Here is a 22,074-nt window from a genome sequence, read left to right as displayed (position 1 = left end):
TTCCTTTTTCTTGGCAGTTCAAGAAATCATTTATGTAACATGCTGCATGGGTTTTCTATTAAAAAAAAAGGAAAAAAGGGTATTGAAAAACATAAAGGCTCTTCCCTACTTAAAAAGAAGTGGTTTACTCCATAGATGTGTTTTGTTAAAAGACATGAAGCTTGAACAACTGCTAAACTGACAAGATACAATGTTCATTAAGATTTTACCACCATTTAACATGAAAACATGCCACAGATTATTTCTTTTTATTTTTTTAAAAATATGCTGCTCCTTTAGGAACTGTAACATACATAAAATACTTAAAATATAACTGAAATCGGGGGCAAGAAATCAAGCTACTCATGAGAATTTGGGAAAAATGTCTTTAAAACTCACTCACAAACAGAATGACAAAAGTTGTTTTTTCCTTTAGAAAAATAGAAACAACTAAAAATTGAAAGTGTAAACTAGGAAATGTGAAGTGCTTACAAGGAAAATACAGTAATTTTATGATGCTGACTGCACTTTAATTTGAAAGACTTTAAGCAGGAAAAACTGAGGAGAACCACTAAGATATATAGGATATATTTTAATCGGGTGTTACAGTTAGAATGGGCCTCTTCTACACTTCTCTGCAAAACTCATTCAGACTGAGAGAACACCAAACCCAAAGCTAAATGCAAGCAGTTCATACCTTTTATTTTATTTAGGAGAGAAAAGGCGAGAATAGCACTTCCAGTACTTGAAATAACATTAGCTCATACACCACAGTTTTCTAATAGAGACTTTAAAACTTGCTAGTCTAGTTAAGCTACTAGTTCATCATCAGGGAGTGATCATATCAGGAATATGTTTTTCTCCATTTCACAGATAAAGGAAGCTGAGGCATAGCTAGGAAATAATTCCTCAATAATCCACCAAAGGCCAACAGCAGAACTGAGTGTAAAATCCTTATCTGACACATGCAACTACTGCTTTATCCACTAGCCAATGCCACTTCCCCCCACCGCTTATCCAACCGCATACAGCAAATATCAGACCTCCAGCAGGGAGGAATGGGCACATCCCTGTGTCTGTTTAGAAACTCTTTATGTTTTTCATTCTACAGTTGAGTGGGACTAACATGCTCAAAGGCAGCTTGAAATGTAAGGTGAGTTACAGATCTCAAAGAAAATAAAAGAAAATCCTGACTTCAAGTGACAGCCCATACATACACTCCAAATGGAGATGACTAACCAATAACCCTTGCATCCCAAATTCCTAGTGATTGTCCCCCATGCTAATCATGACTGTTAGGATAACTCTGCCAAATGCCATATTTCATTCTGATGCTGACACAATGATACTGTGTTGGATAAACACGCAAACTTGGGTCTAAGGGGCTCTTCAGCATATAATCAGACCAGAGAAAACTAGATACAGCCTAAGCTTTTGTAGAAAGCGCAACAACAACAGAAGTCTCTACTGAAATGTGCTGTGAAATTGTAAGTTTGCTTCTCAAAGAACAAGAAAATGGATAGCAACATTTTTCTCCCACCTGTTGACTACAAACGTTAGTATTTCTAGATGCAGTCTGTCTCCTTTTACAGTGACAGATCTCAGAAAAAAAGCCAAACACCACCAAAAACGCCACTTAATATTAAGATCATAAAAACCCTCTTGAGCCTGGAAAATTTAGGATAAGCTGATGGAGATCTTTGGAGGCTACCTTGGGAAGAAATCCATGATGAACCTTTAGGGATACATTACCTTTAGAAAAATAACACCTAATGTGAAGAGTTAGCCTCAAGATATTGGATGATGTATTGATCATCAAAAAAAAGATGATATTTTTATGGTGAGATAAAACAACAAACAATTTATCAAAGGTCTACCATTGTCTAAAGTGAAATGCTTTTATGTTTATAGACAGTGTTAATGAGTGCATGCAATAAGAGCATATGTACACTGACAGTGAGAAAGTGTATATGAACTATCACTTACCGATACAATTCTATTTTACTGAGCTAACATGACTGCTTGAGATCATGTAAACATATCCTTAGTCTCCCACAATAAGCAGAAGGTGCAGAAACAGACTCGGGTGAAAGTGACCCTACTGTAAGTCAACGGGTACACACCCCTCTATTTAACATTAAACTGTGAAAACTTAGTTACTCATAGCTTAGGATAATCAGACCATTGCTGGGAGTTAGGGCAGGGGAGGAACCAACAAAACTCAGAGTATGTATTTCTTAATGTGTTACAGAGAAAGTTTTTGACACCGTCCTTATTACAGGTGATTTGACTTAGCTGATGTCTTACAGTGCATACAAAAGGTCAAGGTAACAGCGGCATTGAGAACCTTGACAGGACTAAGACTGTACCTGCCTCCAAACAAGGTAAACAACTAGTGTTAAGAAGAACACATTGGGATGTTGTGAATCATAAGCCGAGAGGAAAAAGGGAAAGTCAAGCAAGCAAATGGTTTTTAAATGGTTGAGATAAGAAAACACAACTTTTACAAAGATAAAAACATGCACATCAAAGGATCCTGAAAGAGCACAATGGAGAAAAACAAAGGTATTTATAAAGTAAAAACACAGAGCAGACAACAGTTCCATGAAGTTTGTTTTTAATTTAAGGAAGAGACAAAAATCATTGAAGAAGCTTCAAAAATCACCCTAAAAGAAAAAACATCTATGCACTCTATAGCAATTCATTACTTTCTGAGTATCAGAACACAGTATTGGTGTGTCCTTGTGGCTGTCAGATCCTTATCTGCAAAAACAGAATTTTAGCAGAAAATACCACAAAACCTGAATTCCATTAAGGTGTTTATTCTCCTTGGCTGGCCTGCTTACCTGATTCCTCTCCTGGGATACGAGAGGTATTAAACATCCGTTCCCACTGAGCTGAGCAGAGTGGAACAGTAGATCCCATCAGAAGAATCTGTGCCACAGAAGTACATGAAAGTGTAATTTTGCATATACAATTAGGAAATTAAAAAGGAAAGAAAAAACAGGATCTGGTTAAAGACAAAGTATAGAACAGTAAGATTTATAATACATCAACACAGGTTGGTTTTTTTCCCCCCTTTTTCTTTCCTTAAACTACATGTGGAAAATTCCACTAACATTCCAGTAGCTATATTTTTTCTTTCCATCCTACCAAAAGCTCACCCTTCAGGAGGGATGACTGAAGCTAGCTAGCATCTGAAATTCAAGGAGCTCTCAATGGCCAGTCCAGGTGCAAAACTTAAAGGTGCAGCATGCATTACACCTTAATTTTTTCTTCTAAAGCTATTTCTGACATTTTAGGAACAAAAGTTCACATTTCTCAGATTTGTAGTTACATACAACTAATCCCATTCCTGCCGTGACCTTCAACAAAACAACATTTCATCGCTACAACAGACAGCCGCTAGACAGAACAGAAATTCACAATGGGATTCACCTTGCCTATCTTTGCTACCTAGAAATTGTGCAACACAGGATTTTATCACTATCTATAGATAGGCTGCCACTGGCCCACGCTTGGCCTCAAGGTCCAGTCCTTTGTCCTAACCACCCCTTGTGCTCACACTACACGATTCCACAGACTTTTCAGACTTCAATGGCTCAAAAGTACCATTACATGCTTAGCCCATACCAATAACATGTGTTATACAGAATACTTAACTTACTCAAATACAAGCCTCTACTTGTCTTTTGGGCAAATACATATCTTAATTTCACATACTGCAATTAGTTGTCATGACAGAATCCTGTATTTTTGATTGTTAGTTTCTGCCCATGTGCAATTCAAATGATAACCAAGATGTTTGGGACCACAAGTTTAGTTACATCTTACAAGTAGTTCTGACAATAAGACATTCCTCTTCTCTCCCATTCTGAAAACTTATCAACTTCTTACAGACTGTACTGGAAAAAGATCAAAAGCCATTTAAACTTATATACATACTGGCTTGATTTCTTGTCTGTCCAGTTTTTTCCGATAGAGTAGGACGGCATGGATAACATTACCAGCTCTAGCTGCCTGCAGGGTTGTGGGAGATAAATAAAGGAAATCCTGTAAAGTACATAAGAATCATAAGTTAATGATTACCAGACTACATTAAAAAAAAAAAAACACCAAACAAACAAACCCACAACCAAAACCAAAAAAAACCAACTGATAGTAAGTCTCATCCATGTTCTTAGAGTTTATTCTGGTCAATATAGAAAAGGCTTTAAAACATATGAAGTGCACTTGTGCAGCGAGTTGATGACTTGAAACTAAAATTTCTCCAAAAGTCACAATCTCCTTAAACAGCATCAGCCCTAAAACAAACATGATAGCTGTTAAATCATCCCAATAGAAAAGACAATGCTACCTAAAACTTGAATCCAAGATGACTATGTATTTCCTCTTTTTGTTTTTAATTTTAGGGTCTTTTACAATTTTACTTCTCATACAGACATTTGCAATTATAAGCACACACCTTGTTGAATTGTGTTACCTATGAAATTTTTTTTACGTAGAGCTTTTGAAAGATTGCTTGCTGCAGTAAGCACAAAACTGCGTAAATCATTACTGCATGAGTCTGCCTAAGTGGCAGATGTACTAAGTTTATTATTAAGATAGCACTGCACTTGAAGACATTGGCTGCAGGTTATACTAGAAGAAAGAAAAGCAAAGGTCATATACTCAGCAGCAACGGACTTCTAAACAGAAAGATATCGCGAAATAAGATACTTGGCAGAAATTTTACAGTGTTTCTTTGACACATAAGGTGTTTATAGTCTTTACCTACCATTGCAAAATAGTTACTATTAACCATAATTGGTCCACGTCCTCTAAGGTAGATATATTCTTCCCACCAATCACTAACCTGTAGCAGGAAGTAAAACAAAAGCATTAAAACCTCATAATTTCCAGTTTGTCTTCAATGTTAATGACTCCACAACATAACATTCCATAAAGAAGCAGGAAGGAAACAGCTAGCTTGCCCCCCAGCTTAAAAGAAGACAAACAAGAAACCCTAATTTGTGTTAAACTCTAGGTAAAACAGCAAAAAAGGGGTGAGAGAATTAAATTAAATTCAGCTGTAGCTCTCTGGTCAACTTCTGAAGAAGTCATCATCTTCAGATAGTATCTAAAATCTATAAGATCTCCTGAATGTTTTGCAGCCTTTGCCAGGACACCATAGCTCAGCTTAGGCTACTGGATACAGCTAGATGTTAGATAATATATCAGGAAGGAATTATATTATAGTTCTTACTATGATGTCGGGGTTCGGGTTTTCTTTTTGGTAAAAAAACACTTATTGTTACAATTCTTTATTTCTCTTCCATATGCTCTAGTTGTTCTATGTAAAAAAATTGTACTAAATCAGTCTTCTAAACTGCCTGGGTGGCCAAGCCCATTGTTAAGTTATTAAGCTTAACAAGCAAATAAACAGACCTCAAAAGCGATCGTAACAGCAAAAGCTAAATCACCTGCTCCAGAATAACAAACACAAAATGAGGATTCATTATTTCAAGTTCTATTCACCACACTGTCTGTTTACCAAATCACACAAATTATTTCTGTGCAAATCAGGTGGTCTTCAATGCACTTTACAAAAATATTAGGCAGTTTCAATTACCTTCTTTTATATTTCAGAAAGAATGAAAGCGAAGCCAAAAAGGCAACAAATTAAATTGTGTCATTTGAATGATTGAGCCTCCTATTTATCTACTCACATAGTTTGTGGCCCACCAGGATTTTAGCTTTAAATACCACTGAAGCCTTGGTCCCAAATTAAATGCGAAATCTTTGGCAAGACCCTCCATTCTTCTGAACCCTTCATCATCCATAAGTGGCCGAACTGATTCCAGATACTAGAATACAGGAAAACAATCAGCATCAGTACAGTAACTAATATGTAGCTTCTTGCCATTCCTACATAAAGCATTTGGATAGTAGACAAAGACTATCCAGACTCAATTTATAAAGTTGCAAAAACTATGTTCTTAAAATAAGAGTATACACTTTTCTAAACATTTGCCTGCAAACTACAAAAATGAGATCTTTTTCCAGACGTTCGTCAGCAAATCACAAGTGGATGAGGCTACTTTTCTAAAGACACATTTTCAACTCAAAAGGGAAATCAAGCAGAGATTATTTTTTTTTCCCCTCTCAAACAAAAAATCAAATCTTCAGCTTCTGTGACATACTGTCCTACTTACAAACTTTGCCAGAACATTTTGTGTCATAAAATACACATTTATACATTCAAGCTGTGGAAGATAACAAAACCGGTATGTTTCAAAAGCCCTGGAAATCACACTTCTTTGTATAGTCTTATATCAACGGACATCACATCATCCAATATGAATTACACCAGCTTCAAATTGTCACCAGTTTTGGTGGTTTGTCATAGCCTATATTTTAATTTCTATGCAGAAGTTTTAATACCTTACACCATATTAATACCACCATGCAAGACATGACCAAAAAAACCCACAAGGGCATCTAAATATAGATTCATTGTTACTGAAGAAAATGAATTAATGAATGTACACACCCTATTGACTGTGTCTTTAACAGCTGGAACTGGCAATCGTGGTAAAGATGTCTGGAAACTGTATAACATGGGCTTACGTCCTGAGAAGAGTTTTACAAGCGTCTGAAGAAAAACAAAAACAAAATACACACCTCAAATTATTACGTTCAACAAAAGAAAAGTGACAGAGTACTAAAGTGTAATGTAACTCGTAGTTCTTTTCACTGGTAAATTATACTGTACTCAAATTAGCAAACTATCGTATTTATCACTGTTTCACAAACAAAAAAGGCACTGACATGAACTAACTTCCTAAAGGTTAAACAACATGTCAGTGGAAGAGAAAGACAGTCATAGCCGTTCCTGACATCCCAGAAAATCTTCTGGTCATTGGGCAGTATTGTTGTTTATGAATGGCAACCTTGATGCCAACAGAAAATAAAGACAGAGTTACTTAGCACTTCTTCATACACTTCCCTCTGTAAAGATTATAAGAGCAAGTCTGCCTGTTGATCCTTTTGCTATGTAGTAGATACTACAAAAATATCTATATCATGCTTCAAAACAGGAATCATTATCAAGCCCATCACTCAGCTAAGGATTCTAGATAATCCTTCAAGCGTGAATCTATCTCAGGTGGTCTACTGCATCATTTGAACATACTAAATTATGCAAGCATGCCAGTGTTCTATTCAGTGCTTGTGCCACCAAAAAACCCAACAAAACAAAAGAGCCAGAGATGACAGTTCCCACCTTAGCTTCAGATATTACAGCATCTCCTGTTTTCCATGGGAGACTAAAGACAGGAGCAGCATTTCTGCCTACAACTACTTCTCAGCTGTGACACGCACTAGGCTGAAAGTCTAAACCATGCAACTTCTAGGCTACATATGAAAGGATTTTGACCTTATCACCCTATTTCAGCATTAAAGTAAGGTCAAGTATTACACCAATGATCTGGTGGAACCTTTATTGTCAAAATCCAATCTTGGTCCAATATACTATACTGTATATTGTACATAGGCCCATAGACTAAAGACAAAAGAAAACAAAGGATGTCATTTCAGTACTGAATTCCTATAAATACTCCCTTCTCTCCTCCCTGTATCTGACAAAACTTGTTAAAATGTGGAGTTTCTTCCCCACCCCTCAATTTCCTTCATCAGCACAGCTAGAGGAGGTTGTTTTAGGCAGCACAAAACTTTCAAGAGTTGCAGAGTATTACCAGCGTCTTCCTGCAAACAGCTCTGTATCAGAGTTGTCAGGTGCACATGGATGCACCACAGTAATCAGCCCAATGAAATCTAGTTGTGCTTCGTGACAAGATAAATTTGAAGCCAGGTAAGAAAAAAAAAAGCTAATCTTTTCATAAGAAAATCTAATTCCATACTTGGAGACAATTTTATCCTAGAACTCTTAAGCCAGAAAAGGTAGAAATTACCTTCAGAGAGAGAGTACCTGCTCACCTGACAAAAACTTCACAGTATTTATCTCTTAAGTAAACTTGTAGTAGAGAATTTATAACAGCTTGAGACTATTAAAGTGATCTGACACACACATACTTAGTTACATCTCTGATTTCATATGCAGACACAGCAAGTAATCTCATTCTAGCATACATTGCATCTGTGTTATTTTTTATTTTATTTTTTAAAACTGTAATTAGTACTTGGATTTTTCCACTAACCCCGATACAGGGCATTTGACTTTAGAAGATGAAATATGTTAATTAGAAGTACCACCAGACTTCCAACCAGTCTGAAAGTCACTTTGTACTGTGCCTGAAATCAGAGTTCAGGTTTTTTATCTGCATGACTATTTGAACAGAAGACAGTGTATTAACAATAGCGTTTTTCATGCTGTTAATCAGCAAAAAAAACCCCAAACAAACACCACAACAGGAAAACCCCTCCAGAAAATTGAAGTATTAAAGGATAATAAAAATCTAGAAAACTAAGGTAGTTGGTACTGTTTTACTAGGGAAACCAGTCTTCTCTTTTGTTGGGACTAGCTAAAGAAATAATAAGGTATTAAAATAGAGCTTCATATTAAGTATAGATGAGACACTGTTGGGCATACACCTTTATAGTGTTCTGTATTTTAAAACATGTATAATATACAACAAAATATGTATGCAACATACAACAAACAAAAATTTACAAATACAATATGCAACAAAGCATGGTAAGTAGCGTTACAGTTCATAGTGTTTAAGGTTGATAATGCAATATTAACAGCTTTAAAATATCTATCTGGTAGGACATGCTGAAAACCCAGACAACTACAGCTTCAAGCAATTGACAGAAAGCCTTACCATTCAGAGCCTGTACTGTACAAATTCGAGTCATGAGGCTCCTGATACCGCTTCCAGGAGAAACTATCAATTAGAAATTTCATTTGTAACAGATGAAGATTAAATTCTATTTTAGTGTACCATTCTGGATACCTGTTCTTGAACATATTTCATAATAAATTATGACATGTTGTTATCTAAAGCACGTCAGTTAATTTTTGAGGCTGCAGAGACTAATTTTATCGCGCTTAAGTTATTTCTACAACAATACTGGTAAAAGTGAGTTGAAACAACTAAGTAACAAAAACCCACTTTATCTCTTGGACCACCTACACGTACATTTTCCTCACTTAACATCTATCACATCCTTTAAGGATCCTTTTCCAAAGCACCACAATAATCAACAGGAGACGGGTCATTCCCACCTTATCCTCATGTGAAAACTGCATAACAAGCTACCTACCTTAAGCTTTTTCTCCAAGTCATTTTGGAGGCATACCACTAAATCAATTGAAAGGACATTCAGTATTATTTTCTTCAAGCATAAGATTAATTTCATAACGGATGACTAGAAATCCTAATATTTCAACAAAGAATTAGGGTAGCACTTTCTGGGGACGACAAGATTCTTTGGTGCTGCAGCCCAAGTTCTTTAAGTTGTAGTTGTGCACACAGAGAAAAAGCAGGAATTTGACTCACACAGTCCCAAGGCATTGGCAAATTTAGACGTTCTTCTTGAAGTGTTTACTCTTCCTTCTACAAGGCCATCCTGAATAGTTTAATTATAGCATCAGAAGGATGACAGTAATTAGTAGAAACATCTACCTAACAGCCTCCTGTCCCATGACACAGAAAACACAAGCAAGGAAAAACCTGCAAAACTTTTCTTTTATGGCTTTGAATACAGATCACATAGAAGTTAAGACAAAAGAGGAAGACAATATATCCTTACCATCCAAAACTTGGTGCCCGCAGAAAGTTTGCCATGTTCAGCGAACATCCAACCATGATAGGAAAGCAGCATTTTTAGGGAGTAACGCATTGTGACAATAAGGGCAACCCAAAGCCCTGTGCCAAAAAGTATTCCACTCACAATGTTCTGCGTTTGGTTTGACATATAGCCACTATTAAAAACAAAAGCCAGCACGTACCAGTTAATGTCAGTTTAAGTTTTAAAGAGAACCTAATATTGCAAATCAAAATCTAATGGTACTACAGGCAGGCATTACACAAGGTTCATGCCTGTTTAGTCCTTTTTCATAAACTGCTTTCCAAATACCCTCTCATGCAACAAGCTCAAAGGCCACAGAAGTTGGCAAGTGTGCTTCCTAAATACTCAGAAAACAGTGTAGTAATACCTATTCATCCCCTGATACATCTGCTTATTGGGCTTACTCTGTCACAAGCATACTGTTCAAAAACTGATATACTTTAACAGGATTAGCTTTAAGAGTAGCTGCAAATGAAACTGATTTCCTTTAGAGGAACAGAAACTTTTCAGTCTACTTACGTTGTATCAAGTGTTCGGTTGATTTTAGCTATTATTCCTAAAGAAGGATCAATTTTGGCATACATTGTTGACATCACACCCACAACTACAATAAGCCAGCTAGATGGGCTAGCAGGATAAACGCCAGTGATAATTCCATTCTGGAAAGAAAAGCCTTCACATAATTTTTTCATACCAAAGTGGCTGACTTCATATTACCATGGAAAGAAACAAAAAATCAACACATTTAAGCCATTTAGTTTAAACAAGAAGTTAAGATTATCCAACATTTTCTTACATATGCTTAACTCAGCAGTAGGGAATGGATTTAGTTATGTTGGACTGCTACAGAAAATTGTCACAATGCTATTAAGAACTAAAGGAACTTTTCAGTTCTGTTGTAGACACTGATCCACATGCAAGTCTTACTAAAAATATTGAAATTAGCAAACTACTTTGGAACAAATGACACTTCAAATAATTCCCACTTACACTGAGTTAGGCCTCTCTAAATGAACATACGGCAAAAATATTCTGCTGAACAAAACACTGAAAACCGGAATCAAGTGGTGGGTTTGTTGGTTTGATTTGGTTTTTTTTTTATATACATCATTTAAATAGTCTCTCATAGCGTTATAAGGAGATATTATTAAGACTACTGTTAAAAGTATGTTTTACAAAGATGTTGAAGATAGTCCGTAACTTATCTAGTTTGCTACTAAAAAAATAGATACTTATTATTTATGATCACATGAACAAAACAATAAATTCACAACAATCTATATCAAATACCTCATCAGAAACATTACTACTTAGCATAACTTGAACAACACAGATGTTCAGGTAACTTTTTGAAAACAGCAAACATTCCCCTTAATTTTAAAATTTAATTTTGGCAGAGAATACATAAAATCAAGACTGTAGGCTTGTACCTCTAAGTGATATGACACTAAAGATCACGAGTTATATTTCTAATTTATGCTAAAAGATTAGTTAATTACACAATGTATTATGAAAATAATGAAGTAAACTAAATCTATTGAATTTCTACATGTTTCACCTTGCTTCCATAGAATAAATCAGAAAGTTCTACCCTTTTACAGCATCACCCAGTGCTATCTTCCTCAGTATCCTTTGTCTTAACTAAAAACCACACAAGTCTTTCACAATAAGGAACCCGATTCACTATAAAGGCCAAAAAACTAAGTTTTGCCTGAACAAAACTTTGATAAATCTATAAAACAATAAATAACCCTGAAGTATGGTGGACTTGACTAATTTAAAATACCTTGAATCTGATGAACTTTTTCTTCCATGAATGGACACCAGACAGGTAAATTTGTTTGAGTGCCTCATGGCTCATTCGCAGGTCAATGCCATCTGGAGTTACTGTAAATTGAAAAGCTACTGCTTGATGAGCTTCTGCCATTTTCAGAGAGAGTTCTGTAAAAAAGCAAATTTAAAAAGTTATTTCCTTTTTGTTCAAAGGACCTAGGAGCTAGTCCATTTCTAACAAGATATCTTCTACACAATAACTTTGGGAAATATTCAAAGTATGCAAAGTTTACAAACAGTACTTGCCTCTTCCTTACAGGTTTATGCTTGCACTTCAGTCTGAGCGTCCAGTATGTTAATTAAGATACGTCTTCTAACCACAACAGCTGAAAATGGAAGCAAAAGACTCTCATGTAACTTAGGTCTTTTGGCAGGATTGCAGCAAGCTCAATATCATGCATACATGCAATATATAAAAATTCAGAGCACAGCAGAAAATTGAAGCCATAATATTTAGAAAAAGCATATCACAGGTACATAACATCTCACTCTGCAATGATAAAGGAGACTCAGACTTTTTTTTTTTTTCATCATTTTGAAACAAAAGGTACTTGAAGTCTTTACCTCAGCTAGCAAACCAAAGCTGCTTCTGGCCATACCTTCCTCTGAATTTTTTTCCATATCTTAATTAAGTTAAGTTAAATTATCAATGATAACTTCCTCCTCTAAGTGACAGAGTAGTCAATGAGGAAAGGTGCCATGCTGGACCTTGTTCCCATCAACAAAGAGGGGCTGGTGGGGAATGGGAAGGTCAAGGGCAGCCTCGGCTGCAGTGACCATGAGATGATGGAGTTCAAGATCCTTATGGCAGTGAGGAGGGGTGTGCCACAAGCTCACTATCCTGGACTTCAGGAGAGCAGACTTAGGCCTCTTCAGGGACCTGCTTAGTAGGTTACTGTGGGATAAAGCCCTGGAAGGAAGAGGGGCTGAAGAAAGCTGGTTAATATTCAAGGACCACCTCCTCCACGCTCAGGCACCATGCATCCCAACAAAGAGGAAGTCGGGCAAAAGCACCAGGAGTCCTGCATGGATGAACAAGGAGGTCCTGGACAATCTCAAACTCAAGAAAGAAGCCTGCAGAGGGTGGAAGCAAGAACAGGTAGCCTGGGAGGAACACAGAGAAATTGTTTGAGCAGACAGGGATCAAGTTAGGCAAGCTAAAACCCAGACAGAGTCAAATCTGTCCAGGGACATCAAGGGCAACAAGAACAGCTTCTATAGGTATGTTAGTGACAAAGGAAGACTAGCGAAGATGTAGGCCCACTCTGAAAGGAAACAGGAGACCTGGTCACATAGGATATGGACAAGGCTGAGGGACTCAATGACTTTTTTGCCTCAGTCTTCACTGGCAAGGGCTCTAGCCACACCACCCAAGTTGCAGAAGGCAAAAGCAGGGACCAGAAGAATGAGGAACCACCCACCGTAGGAGAAGATCAAGTACAAGACCATCTAAGGAAACCGAAGGTGCACAATTCCACGGGACCTGATGAGATACATCCACAGGTTCTGAGGGAACTAGCAAATGAAGTTGCCAAGCCACTATCCATCATATTTAAGAAGTCATGGCAGTCTTGGGAAGTTCCTGCTGACTGGAAAAGGGAAAATGTAACCCCCATTTTTGAAAAGGAAAAAAAGGAGGACCCGGAGAACTACAGGCCAGTGAGTCTCACCTCTGTGCCTGGCAAGATCAAGGAGGACATTCTCCTGAAAACTATGCTAAGGCACATGGAAAATAAGGAGGTGACTGGTGACGGCCAACATGGCTTCACTAAGGGCAAATTATGCCCTTACAAATTTGGTGGCCTTCTATGACAGCATTACAGCACTGGTGGGATGAGGGAAGAACAACTGACATCATCTACCTGGACTTGTGCAAAGCATTTGATGCTGTCCCACTTGACATCCTTGTCTCTAAATTGCAGAGACATGATGGACCAGTCAATAAAGAATTGGCTGGATGGCAGCAATCAAAGAGTTGCAGTCAACAGCTTGGTGTCCAAGTGGTGACCAGTGATGAGTGGCGTTCCTCAGGGGTCAGTACGAGGACTGGTGTTGTTTAACATCTTTGTTGGCGACATGGACAGTGGGACTGGGTGGACTCTCAGCAAGCTAACCAACGACACCAAGCTGTCTGGAGCAGTCAAGACGCTGGAGTGAGGAGATGCCATCCAGAGGGAACTTGACAGACTTGATAGGTGGGCCTTTGCAAACCTCATGAAGTTCAACAACGCCAAGTGCAAGGTTCTGCATGTGGGTCAAGGCAATCCCATGCACAAATACAGACAGGGCAGAGAATGGACTGAGAGCAGCCCAGAGAAGAAGGACTTGGGGGTGTTGTTTGATGAGAAGCTCAACAGGACCCAGCAGTGTGCACTTGCAGCCCAGAAAGCCAACCACATCTTGGGTTTTATCAAAAGAAGCACAGCCAGCACATCAAGGGAGGTGATTCTCCCCCCTCTACTCTGCTCTCGTGAGACCCCACCTGGAGTACTGCATCCAGCCCTGGGGCCCCCAACATAAGGGCATGGACCTGTTGGAGGAAGTCCACAGAAAAGCTGCAAGATGATCAGAGGGCTGGAGCGCCTCTCCTATGAAGACATGCAGAGAGAGTTGGGGCTGTTCAGCCTGGAGAAGAGAAGGCTCCAGGGACACCTTATAGCAGATTTCCAGTAGGTAAAGGGGGCCTACAAAAAAGGTGGAGAGGGACTTTTTACAAGGGCATGTAGTGATAGGATGAGGGACAATGGTTTTAAACTGAAGAGGTTGATTTAGATTAGATATTAGGAAGAAATTCTTTACTGTGAGCGTGGTGAGACACTGAACAGGTTGCCCAGGGAAGTTGTGGATGCCTCATCCCTGGAAGTGTTCAAGAGCAGGCTGGATGGGGCTTTGATCAGCCTGGTCTACCGGGAGGTGTCCCTGCCCATGGCAGGGGGGTTGGAACTAGATGATCTTTATGGTCCCTTTCAACTCTAATAATTCTATGATTCTATTATAATTTCAAGCTGATTAGTCACAGCAATAAAATACTAGAGCCCCTGTGGCTCTGCGTTCTGACTGGTAAATAAGTGCAAAATCAAAACTATGTAGAGTTGAGGAAGTCAAATTACAATGGTCAGAAAAATGACCTTCACATAAACAAACGTGAAATTAAGAGGAAATTTAATTGAAATGCAGCTCAGTTTAACTACCCAAATAAGTATCAACAGCAGTGCCAATACAGACAAAAGACCATCATAATGGGCAGGCATAACAGCCTCAAATAAAAACCAATGGAAGCTAAAACAGAAAAGTAACTGTGATTCTGTTTACATATTTATGTCTCAACTCTGAGGATACAGCCAATTCAAACTGAAGTGTATGCTTATATTTATCAGCTCATCTTCATAGCTTCTTTCTTTCCATAACCAGCATTTCTATATAAATATCCTGGAAGTTCCCCCTACTCATCATTAATTCAGAGTAATGTTGTTTGAGCACTTACAATCAGAACATAGATTTTTGCAGACAGGCTCTATGTATAACACTGAAATTGTCCAAACTACATATTCCTGAGGAGACCACTGTGATTCCAAAGTCTTTTGTCCACATTCATTTATTAGCTTGCCAAAATTTCTGTGCATAATCCTAAAAACAACATCCTCTTAGAAGTATGTCAAAAAGGTAGAGGAATCCATAATACCGCCTGTAGGTCAGGATTCAAGGACAAGTTTTAATTTCACATTTTTACTGGTACAAAACATGTTATCAATACTAAGTGTTTTAAGGTGGCACTGGCATTTCTATTTAAGCAAAATCAGAAGGAAGTACAATTACTTCATGCCTTTTGAATCCCAAAGGCTGAAATTTACATTTCTTTTGCAAACCTGAAGCTTAGACTTTGTAATTAAACTTAAATTCTGATAGATGTTCATCCCCCGTTGAACGGCATGTGAGAGCTAACCAGCGCAGTTTAGCTGGGCACTTCAAAAACAGTTTATTATGACTGTATTGATGCTCCTCTAGTCTGCAAATATTCTACTATGTCAAAGTCATCTGGAGAACAAAGAAGAGGTGCAAAGGTGCATGAGTAGACAACTAGGGAATGTAAGTACTGGAAATGCTGCAGTAATAGTAGGCTTAGGAAATAAATAAACAATACAGGAAGAGAGGGAACATTAGACAGAGATGAACAAGATAAGTGCTGTTGTGCAGCATCTAGTAAGATTGCTGACTATTGGTAGTGACTGTTTACAATATTTAAACTGCCTATCCCTAGACCAGCTTGCAATGATCAACCTCTGCAATACAACTACTGCTACAGTGGCTGATGGTAATTCATAAATCTCCCAAATCCATCAGCCACTGCTCAAGTTTTAGAAGCTGATTCCTGGGTGAATCAGGCTTCTGGGTATCCAGAAGGATGGCTAAAACTCACAGTGTCATACAGATAGTATGCAACTTGATCTAAGCATGTACAGTGTCTAATTAGGACAACAAAGAAACCAAATCTGCTTTGAACACCAGTTTCAAAACCTTTAAGACAAGCCCTGTATGCCCTAGTAACAACTGCAATTTGTAGTACTTAATGACTCTGTCACTAACAACTGCTTATTCATAGGGGCCTTGCTGTAGACAAGTATCAGGAAGTTGTAAGTCAGCTGCGCATTCATTCATTTAAATTGTGCATCACCAGCTCAACACTGAGACCAAAACTACAAAAGAGCAACAAAATAGAGACAGGCAGCAGTAATACATGGAAGTCTCCAAACGAGGAAAGCACTCAAAGTTAAAATTCATCATATGTTTAGCAGTACTATTAAGGCTGGGATGAAAAAACAACACACCAAACCACAGCAAAACCAACCATATTCCCATACAGAGAATCAGGCACCTGGATTTTTCTCAAGGAGGGCCAATAGGTTCTCCAGTTCACTCATGGAATTTTGTGTTCTGGAATACCAGTGTCTTAAGTACCTGGTCAACTAGTTTCTGTTACCCTTCAACTCCCCTGTGACTTCTCAGCCTGGGAATTTGTAACTATCCTCCTCTCTGTTTCTGAAAAGAAAGAATTTCAGGGACCCTTCCCTTTTCAGGCAACTGTGTGTCTACTGTCCAAGGTAGAAAAAGATCATACATTGTATTAATCATAAACAGTCAACCCGATATTTTAATAAATTAAAACTTAGCACAATCATAAAATTAAATAAGCTTAAATAAGGAAAATATTCCTTATTCCCAAATGAAGAAAATTAAGACAGAAAGAATTAATCCTGAATCAAGTAAACAAGCCCAGAAAACAAAGACAAGTCTACCTCCAGGACTGTATTACTTGACTCTAAGACGTGAAACAATCAAATGGCTTGTTGCTTTTCATATCCTTTTCCTTTACTTAAGAAAACTGCAAGCCTTTAAGACTGTTCTGAATTATGATGGCTGAACACCAAAGATTTCCTGAAGTCCCTTTCTTTGAACATTTATTTTCCTCCTTAAAAGCTAATTTAATCATAAGCTGCTGTACACTTCCCCTCCTTTGCATTCCTCTGCTGTCACGTGTTTGCTAGCAAAGTAGGTAAAAGGGCACAGGCCAGAGGAGCATGCGTTAGACTTACAAAATTGACTTGCCAATGTTAGGAAGGCAGCACCCACATCAATCAGCTAACTAACACTGAAACAATAACTTCTAACTTCAGGCATTTTGGTCAGCAAAATATTTCTGTACAGCATATATTAATTAACCTCATTCCCAACGGAGAGCCATAAACAAGAGCTTTTGATTTTCTCAGCAGTTTGGCCAAGTCTTAAAGGGGAAAAAAAGAGCACAATAATTTCTAAAAGTAATCCGAAATGGCTATTTTCATTCCTTTCAGTGTTCTCTCATAGTATTAATTTATCTTAAAAAACAGACTTGCCCCTTAAAACTTGGTTTCTTTTTTTTTTTTGGCTTTAATCAAAGGAAAAGCTGCCCGTTCCTTGCTCTTTTCTGGTTTTACTTCAAACATAGCGTAACAGCTGCAGACATTTTTCCTCTTTCCCTCTCACATCTCTGCTTGAGCCAATCGAAACTTATCACAATTTTTTCCTATTGTTATAAACAAGTACTGCTAGGTTGGATGTCATTTTTAAGTCAAGAAAACACACGTAAGGACTAAGCCCTGATGGTCTGAAAAAACTACGCAGCTATGCCTACTATGCATAAAGTCTCCTCAGACTGCTATTTTTGCACTTGGAGGACATTTACACTATGAAGCCTGAGGTTTAACTCTCAGACTGCTCACAGACCTTATGATTTCAGGTTGCAGACACTGAACAGGCAACTCTGTATTAGGGCTTGCATGTTCCTACAGCCATGGAAGGAATGAGGGCCTCAGCTCTGGAAAATGTGAAGTTAAAAGAGATCCCATGTGCAGGATGCTTCCATTTAGTCAGGCATGCAAGAAGTCACTTGTGGCTGGTAATCGCTCTCTGAAGCACATAACACAATGTCTAAAAGACAGTGGAAAAAAATTACCACGTGCATCTTAAAAAGCACCAAGCCATGATACAAAAATTAAATGTATTACAGTACACTGCACAAAACAAGGTATTAATTCCTGAAGCAGTTACTTTGGAAATGCTATTGAGCATGTTTCTGTAGATTTCATAAGTTTTATATGGGTAAAATGATAATGCTAAAAAACTAAAGTCACCACCTCTACCTCACAAAAAGCAACTCCTCTGCTTTAAGGGGATACCCATGTCACCTCTTATCTCAGAACTCTGCCATTTGCTTCCCATACATTGCTTGGCTCCTGCAATCCGTTTTTCCCCATTTCCTATTCCTCTTGGAATAGAGAAAACCCTACCATTTCTCCTTGGCAGGAGTCCAAGCATCCACTGGAAAGAGACTTATTTTTAAAATGTAGTTTTCACATCTACAGCTCCTTTTCCTGCAAAGGAAGCAAGTTAACAAATGCAGAGGAAAACTGGAGAGAAGTCCTATTCCCATGAGCCAGAATAGCTAAAACCTTGGTGAAAGACTTAATTCTATGACTCTCACTTGCAAGCTACCTCAACAATTTAGATGTCAAAAAATCTGTGATGAAACCCTCAAACTATTTATAGGTTAGCTTTTCTATACAGAGCATACACCTGTCACTAACCAAACTAAGCTCACAAAACAATTCTCTCCAATTCTTCTACTTTGACCACCAATGGTTGACAGTTTTCATGGGAAAGCAATGACTGCTGCATACACCTTCTCTGAGAACACTGCTATGTACCGCCCCACACAGGTTTCGTACTGTTAGAACCTTCAGATAGACATCTTTGGCACCCAAACCAGTCTGTTCATAGATGGTCGGCAGACTACATGACCCTGCGCTAGGAGCTAGAACATGCTGCATCTTGAAGCATGATGACAGTTCTGAATTTAGAAGTACCTGGAAGCCCTCATGACTCCATGCAGATGCAAGGTACCACCAGTAAAGCAACGAGAAGCATCTTATCATGTAGGTGCTGTCTTCTGATTCCTGCCAAGCTCCTACTAGCAAGCTTAAAAGTAAAAAAAAAAACAAACCCAACAAACCAACCAGAAAAACTGATCTTGAAGAATTATTCGCTCCTTTGTTAAAATAAACTTACAACTTCAAAATTTAGCTTAGCGCTCAAGTTTCAAATAGGAATAGAGAGGGGTGAGGAGAAAAGAGTGATACTAAATCATTTACAATTACATTGTTTAAGGAATGTTTAAGCCACAACTGAAGTGGCTTGGAAAGAGACAGAAGCCTCTCCTCCAACACGACAATTTCAAGTTCTCATCTCTGGTTACTGCTAGCCATGGGCTCCAACCCTTCCCACCCTCACCTACAGCCGGCAGCTGCGCTCCCTTGGGATTACGAATGTCTTCAAGGACTTCTCACGTGTGGAAAGTGAACAAATGCCGTGGTTCACGCCAAGGTGGAGAACTGGATACGCGTATTTGAGCGGATACAGCAGCGCCGGGACCTTCCCCGCCCCGAGGCGCCCCGCCCCTCACCGGCATCGCTCACGTGACCTCTCCCGAGAAGTGGGTGAAAGGTCACGCCGCCGCAGCGCCATCAATGGCCAGGCCCGGGTGGGGGGGAAGGAGGCGGCGCCCCCGCCCCGGGCTGCCGGTACCCCCCAACCACCGCAGGTTTTTCTTGGGGGGGAGCCGTGAAAGCGCTGCCGACCCCATACACCAGTTTCCATTGCTCGCGGTCCTTCTCTTTGAAAGCAGCAAAGTGCATCTCAAAGCGAAGAGAAAAAGGAAAAGAAAAAAAAAAGAAGGGGGTGCGCTTAGCTCGTGCAACTGAACAGTTTCTGTTCTCGTTCTCAGTGCTAAAAAGCCTCAGTTGTTTGACATTACAGTTTTCTTTAACCAAGGGCAATGTTTTCTTCCTAGAAGAGGCTCTTGAATCAAATCAAAATTTTAAAGAGCCCTCAGACCAACTTAACTTTCAAACCAAATCACAGCTATGACAGAGCCCGATACTTGTGTCATCATGTAAATTTACATTTCCTAAACTAATAGATATCTACATCATACTTACCTACAATATCACCTGTACTACTATAAACTGATAATTATTAATTTATATCACTAGACCAATATGCTCACACCAGGACAAGAATCTACTACTTACTACCGAAGACTACAGTAATTTTTTTATACACCATCTGTTCACAATGGTCAGAACACACATAGAAGAGCTTGTAGATCTAGAAATTGAACAGGTCAGACACTTAGAAAAACATAACTGTTTAAGGAAAGGCAAACGAAGGCATTAGATCTTCCCCCATTCTCAGTGCTACACTCCTACAAACGTGGTAAGGAAGCAACTTGTTTTCTGTACAGTAATCTCTAGACTGCAGAGTTTCAATACAATCGTCCTCCAAGTGCTGACAAATTGCCAGATAAGAAGAATGAGATGTTTGTCTCGATCCCACTTTGCACTTTTCCCTCCCCGGAAAAGGTGCTTCCTGTTACAGTTCCATCAACACTATATAGATCTGTTATAAATAAAGTCACGGTTTAGGTTGATTTTTCTATTTAAACCAGAAAACATATGCAAAGTAAGAAAGTTGTGCGAAAACAAGGCAAGAAAATGGAGCTCCGAGATGCTGCAGAGATCTTAATCTACCTTTTGCAACAAGCCTAATTAGCATTCTCATGCAGTAAACCTGCCATGCCGTGAACAAAGTGTAACATTTTCAGTCCCTGTGTATCTCAAGAGCAGTTTGCAGCGACTGCGTTTTTTATAGGTTTCGCAGCCTGCGATCCCATGAGCATACCGGCTAGTCTGTCTCTCTCACACACATACGCACAATATTAAGTATTTATTTAGTTTACGCACATTTGAACACCCACCACTGACACCAAGCCGCCTGTGCGCTTCTTTCTACAGGGCTGAAACTCGCCCTGGCGATGGGTCAAAGCAGCCGGTCGCCCGTGTCCTCTTCGTTAACGCGGGGCACATTTAGTGACCCTCCCCGTGTAACACCGCTCCCCCTCCATCCACCCCCCCCCCATCTGCGGCAGTAACGCACTCTCAACCCTCAAGACACAGGGAAGCGCACGCAGGATGCCAAGGGCACCTTGCCTCTCCAGGCCTCTCCCGCCCCCGCCCGGGCAGACCCGGCCCCGCTCCCACCACCCTCCCCTCCCCACCACACCGCACAACTTCATGCTCGCCCTAATGACAATAATAATTAAGCCAAAACCAGACCAACCGAGCCCGTCCGCTTTAACCCCAGTCCCGTCCGTCCGTCCTCCCTCAGCCGCATCGCGGGCGGCTGTGCGCTGCGGGAGCGTTCCGGCCGGTGGGGAGCGGAGCGGCGGCCCGCAGTGAATCAGCCGGACCCAGGGGAACGCGGCCCGTCGCTGCCCCCTACCCCCTTCCCCTGGGACCCCCAGAGCTAAACAGAACCGCGCCGGGAAAGCCGGTAATCGAGGACCTGCGCCCCACATCTGCCTGGGGTCCGCTGCCGGCGACCGGGCCCCCCCCTCCCGCTCACCTGCTGAGAGAACGGCGGTTACCGGGGCTCAGGCGGGGCCGGCCGGGCCGAGGCGAGCGGCGGCACAAGCGAGGAGTGAGTGAAGCAGCTGCCGCTCCCTCACGCACCCTGCGGGAGCCGGGCTTGCCGCCGGCTCGCCCATTGGCTGCCGCCGGCAGGGGGGCGGGACCGGGCTGGGGCAGGGGAGGGGGTGTAGGGCGCGGCCCATGTGAGCGGAGCGGAGGCGGGAAGGGAGGTGGGCACCGATAGGCGGGGCGGGGGTAGGGGCGGAGACAGGGGCGGGGCGGGCTCTGTGATTGGCGCGGAGCTCGGGGCGGGGCCAAAGGGAGGCCCAGTGGCACCTGAGGGGAAGTCGTGGGGGGAGGTTGAGGTGTTGGAGGTCGGCTGCTGGAGTCGCCGCCAGACACGGTCTTCCGTGATCTTACAGCCGTCTCGGGGAAAAAAGTTTCAGGGATTGCGAGGAGAGGCCCT

The 22,074-nt window shown here is 40.2% G+C and overlaps 1 protein-coding gene across 13 annotated transcripts in view; it reads right to left on the bottom strand.

The window, feature by feature from the left end:
- Positions 1-21,750, bottom strand: part of CPT1A (carnitine palmitoyltransferase 1A) — a 42,933-nt gene extending 21,183 nt beyond the window's left edge. The window contains exons 1-12 of one of the 13 annotated variants that reach the window (XM_054198557.1): positions 19,432-19,577; positions 17,869-18,072; positions 16,481-16,644; positions 11,854-11,933; positions 11,561-11,715; positions 10,294-10,433; positions 9,736-9,907; positions 6,512-6,613; positions 5,688-5,825; positions 4,757-4,834; positions 3,925-4,032; positions 2,826-2,913 (exon numbers count right to left, since the gene is read on the bottom strand). In XM_054198557.1, coding sequence (XP_054054532.1) covers positions 2,826-2,913; positions 3,925-4,032; positions 4,757-4,834; positions 5,688-5,825; positions 6,512-6,613; positions 9,736-9,907; positions 10,294-10,433; positions 11,561-11,701 — 967 coding nt within the window. In that variant the 5' untranslated portion in view covers positions 11,702-11,715; positions 11,854-11,933; positions 16,481-16,644; positions 17,869-18,072; positions 19,432-19,577. Of the gene's footprint in view, positions 1-2,825; positions 2,914-3,924; positions 4,033-4,756; positions 4,835-5,687; positions 5,826-6,511; positions 6,614-8,804; positions 9,413-9,735; positions 9,908-10,293; positions 10,481-11,560; positions 11,716-11,853; positions 11,934-16,480; positions 16,645-17,868; positions 18,073-19,007; positions 19,102-19,431; positions 19,586-21,318; positions 21,427-21,603 lie in introns of those variants that run through there. The other 12 variants (XM_054198556.1, XM_054198551.1, XM_054198553.1 and 9 more) reach the window with 12 other exon arrangements.
- Between the last annotated feature and the right edge of the window lie 324 nt (positions 21,751-22,074).

This window comes from Rissa tridactyla, chromosome 4 (assembly GCF_028500815.1).
Source record: "Rissa tridactyla isolate bRisTri1 chromosome 4, bRisTri1.patW.cur.20221130, whole genome shotgun sequence".
NCBI classification, from domain to species: domain Eukaryota; kingdom Metazoa; phylum Chordata; class Aves; order Charadriiformes; family Laridae; genus Rissa; species Rissa tridactyla.
The sequence above is the reverse complement of the archived record's forward strand: the minus strand, read 5'-3'. Positions and strand labels throughout refer to the sequence as shown.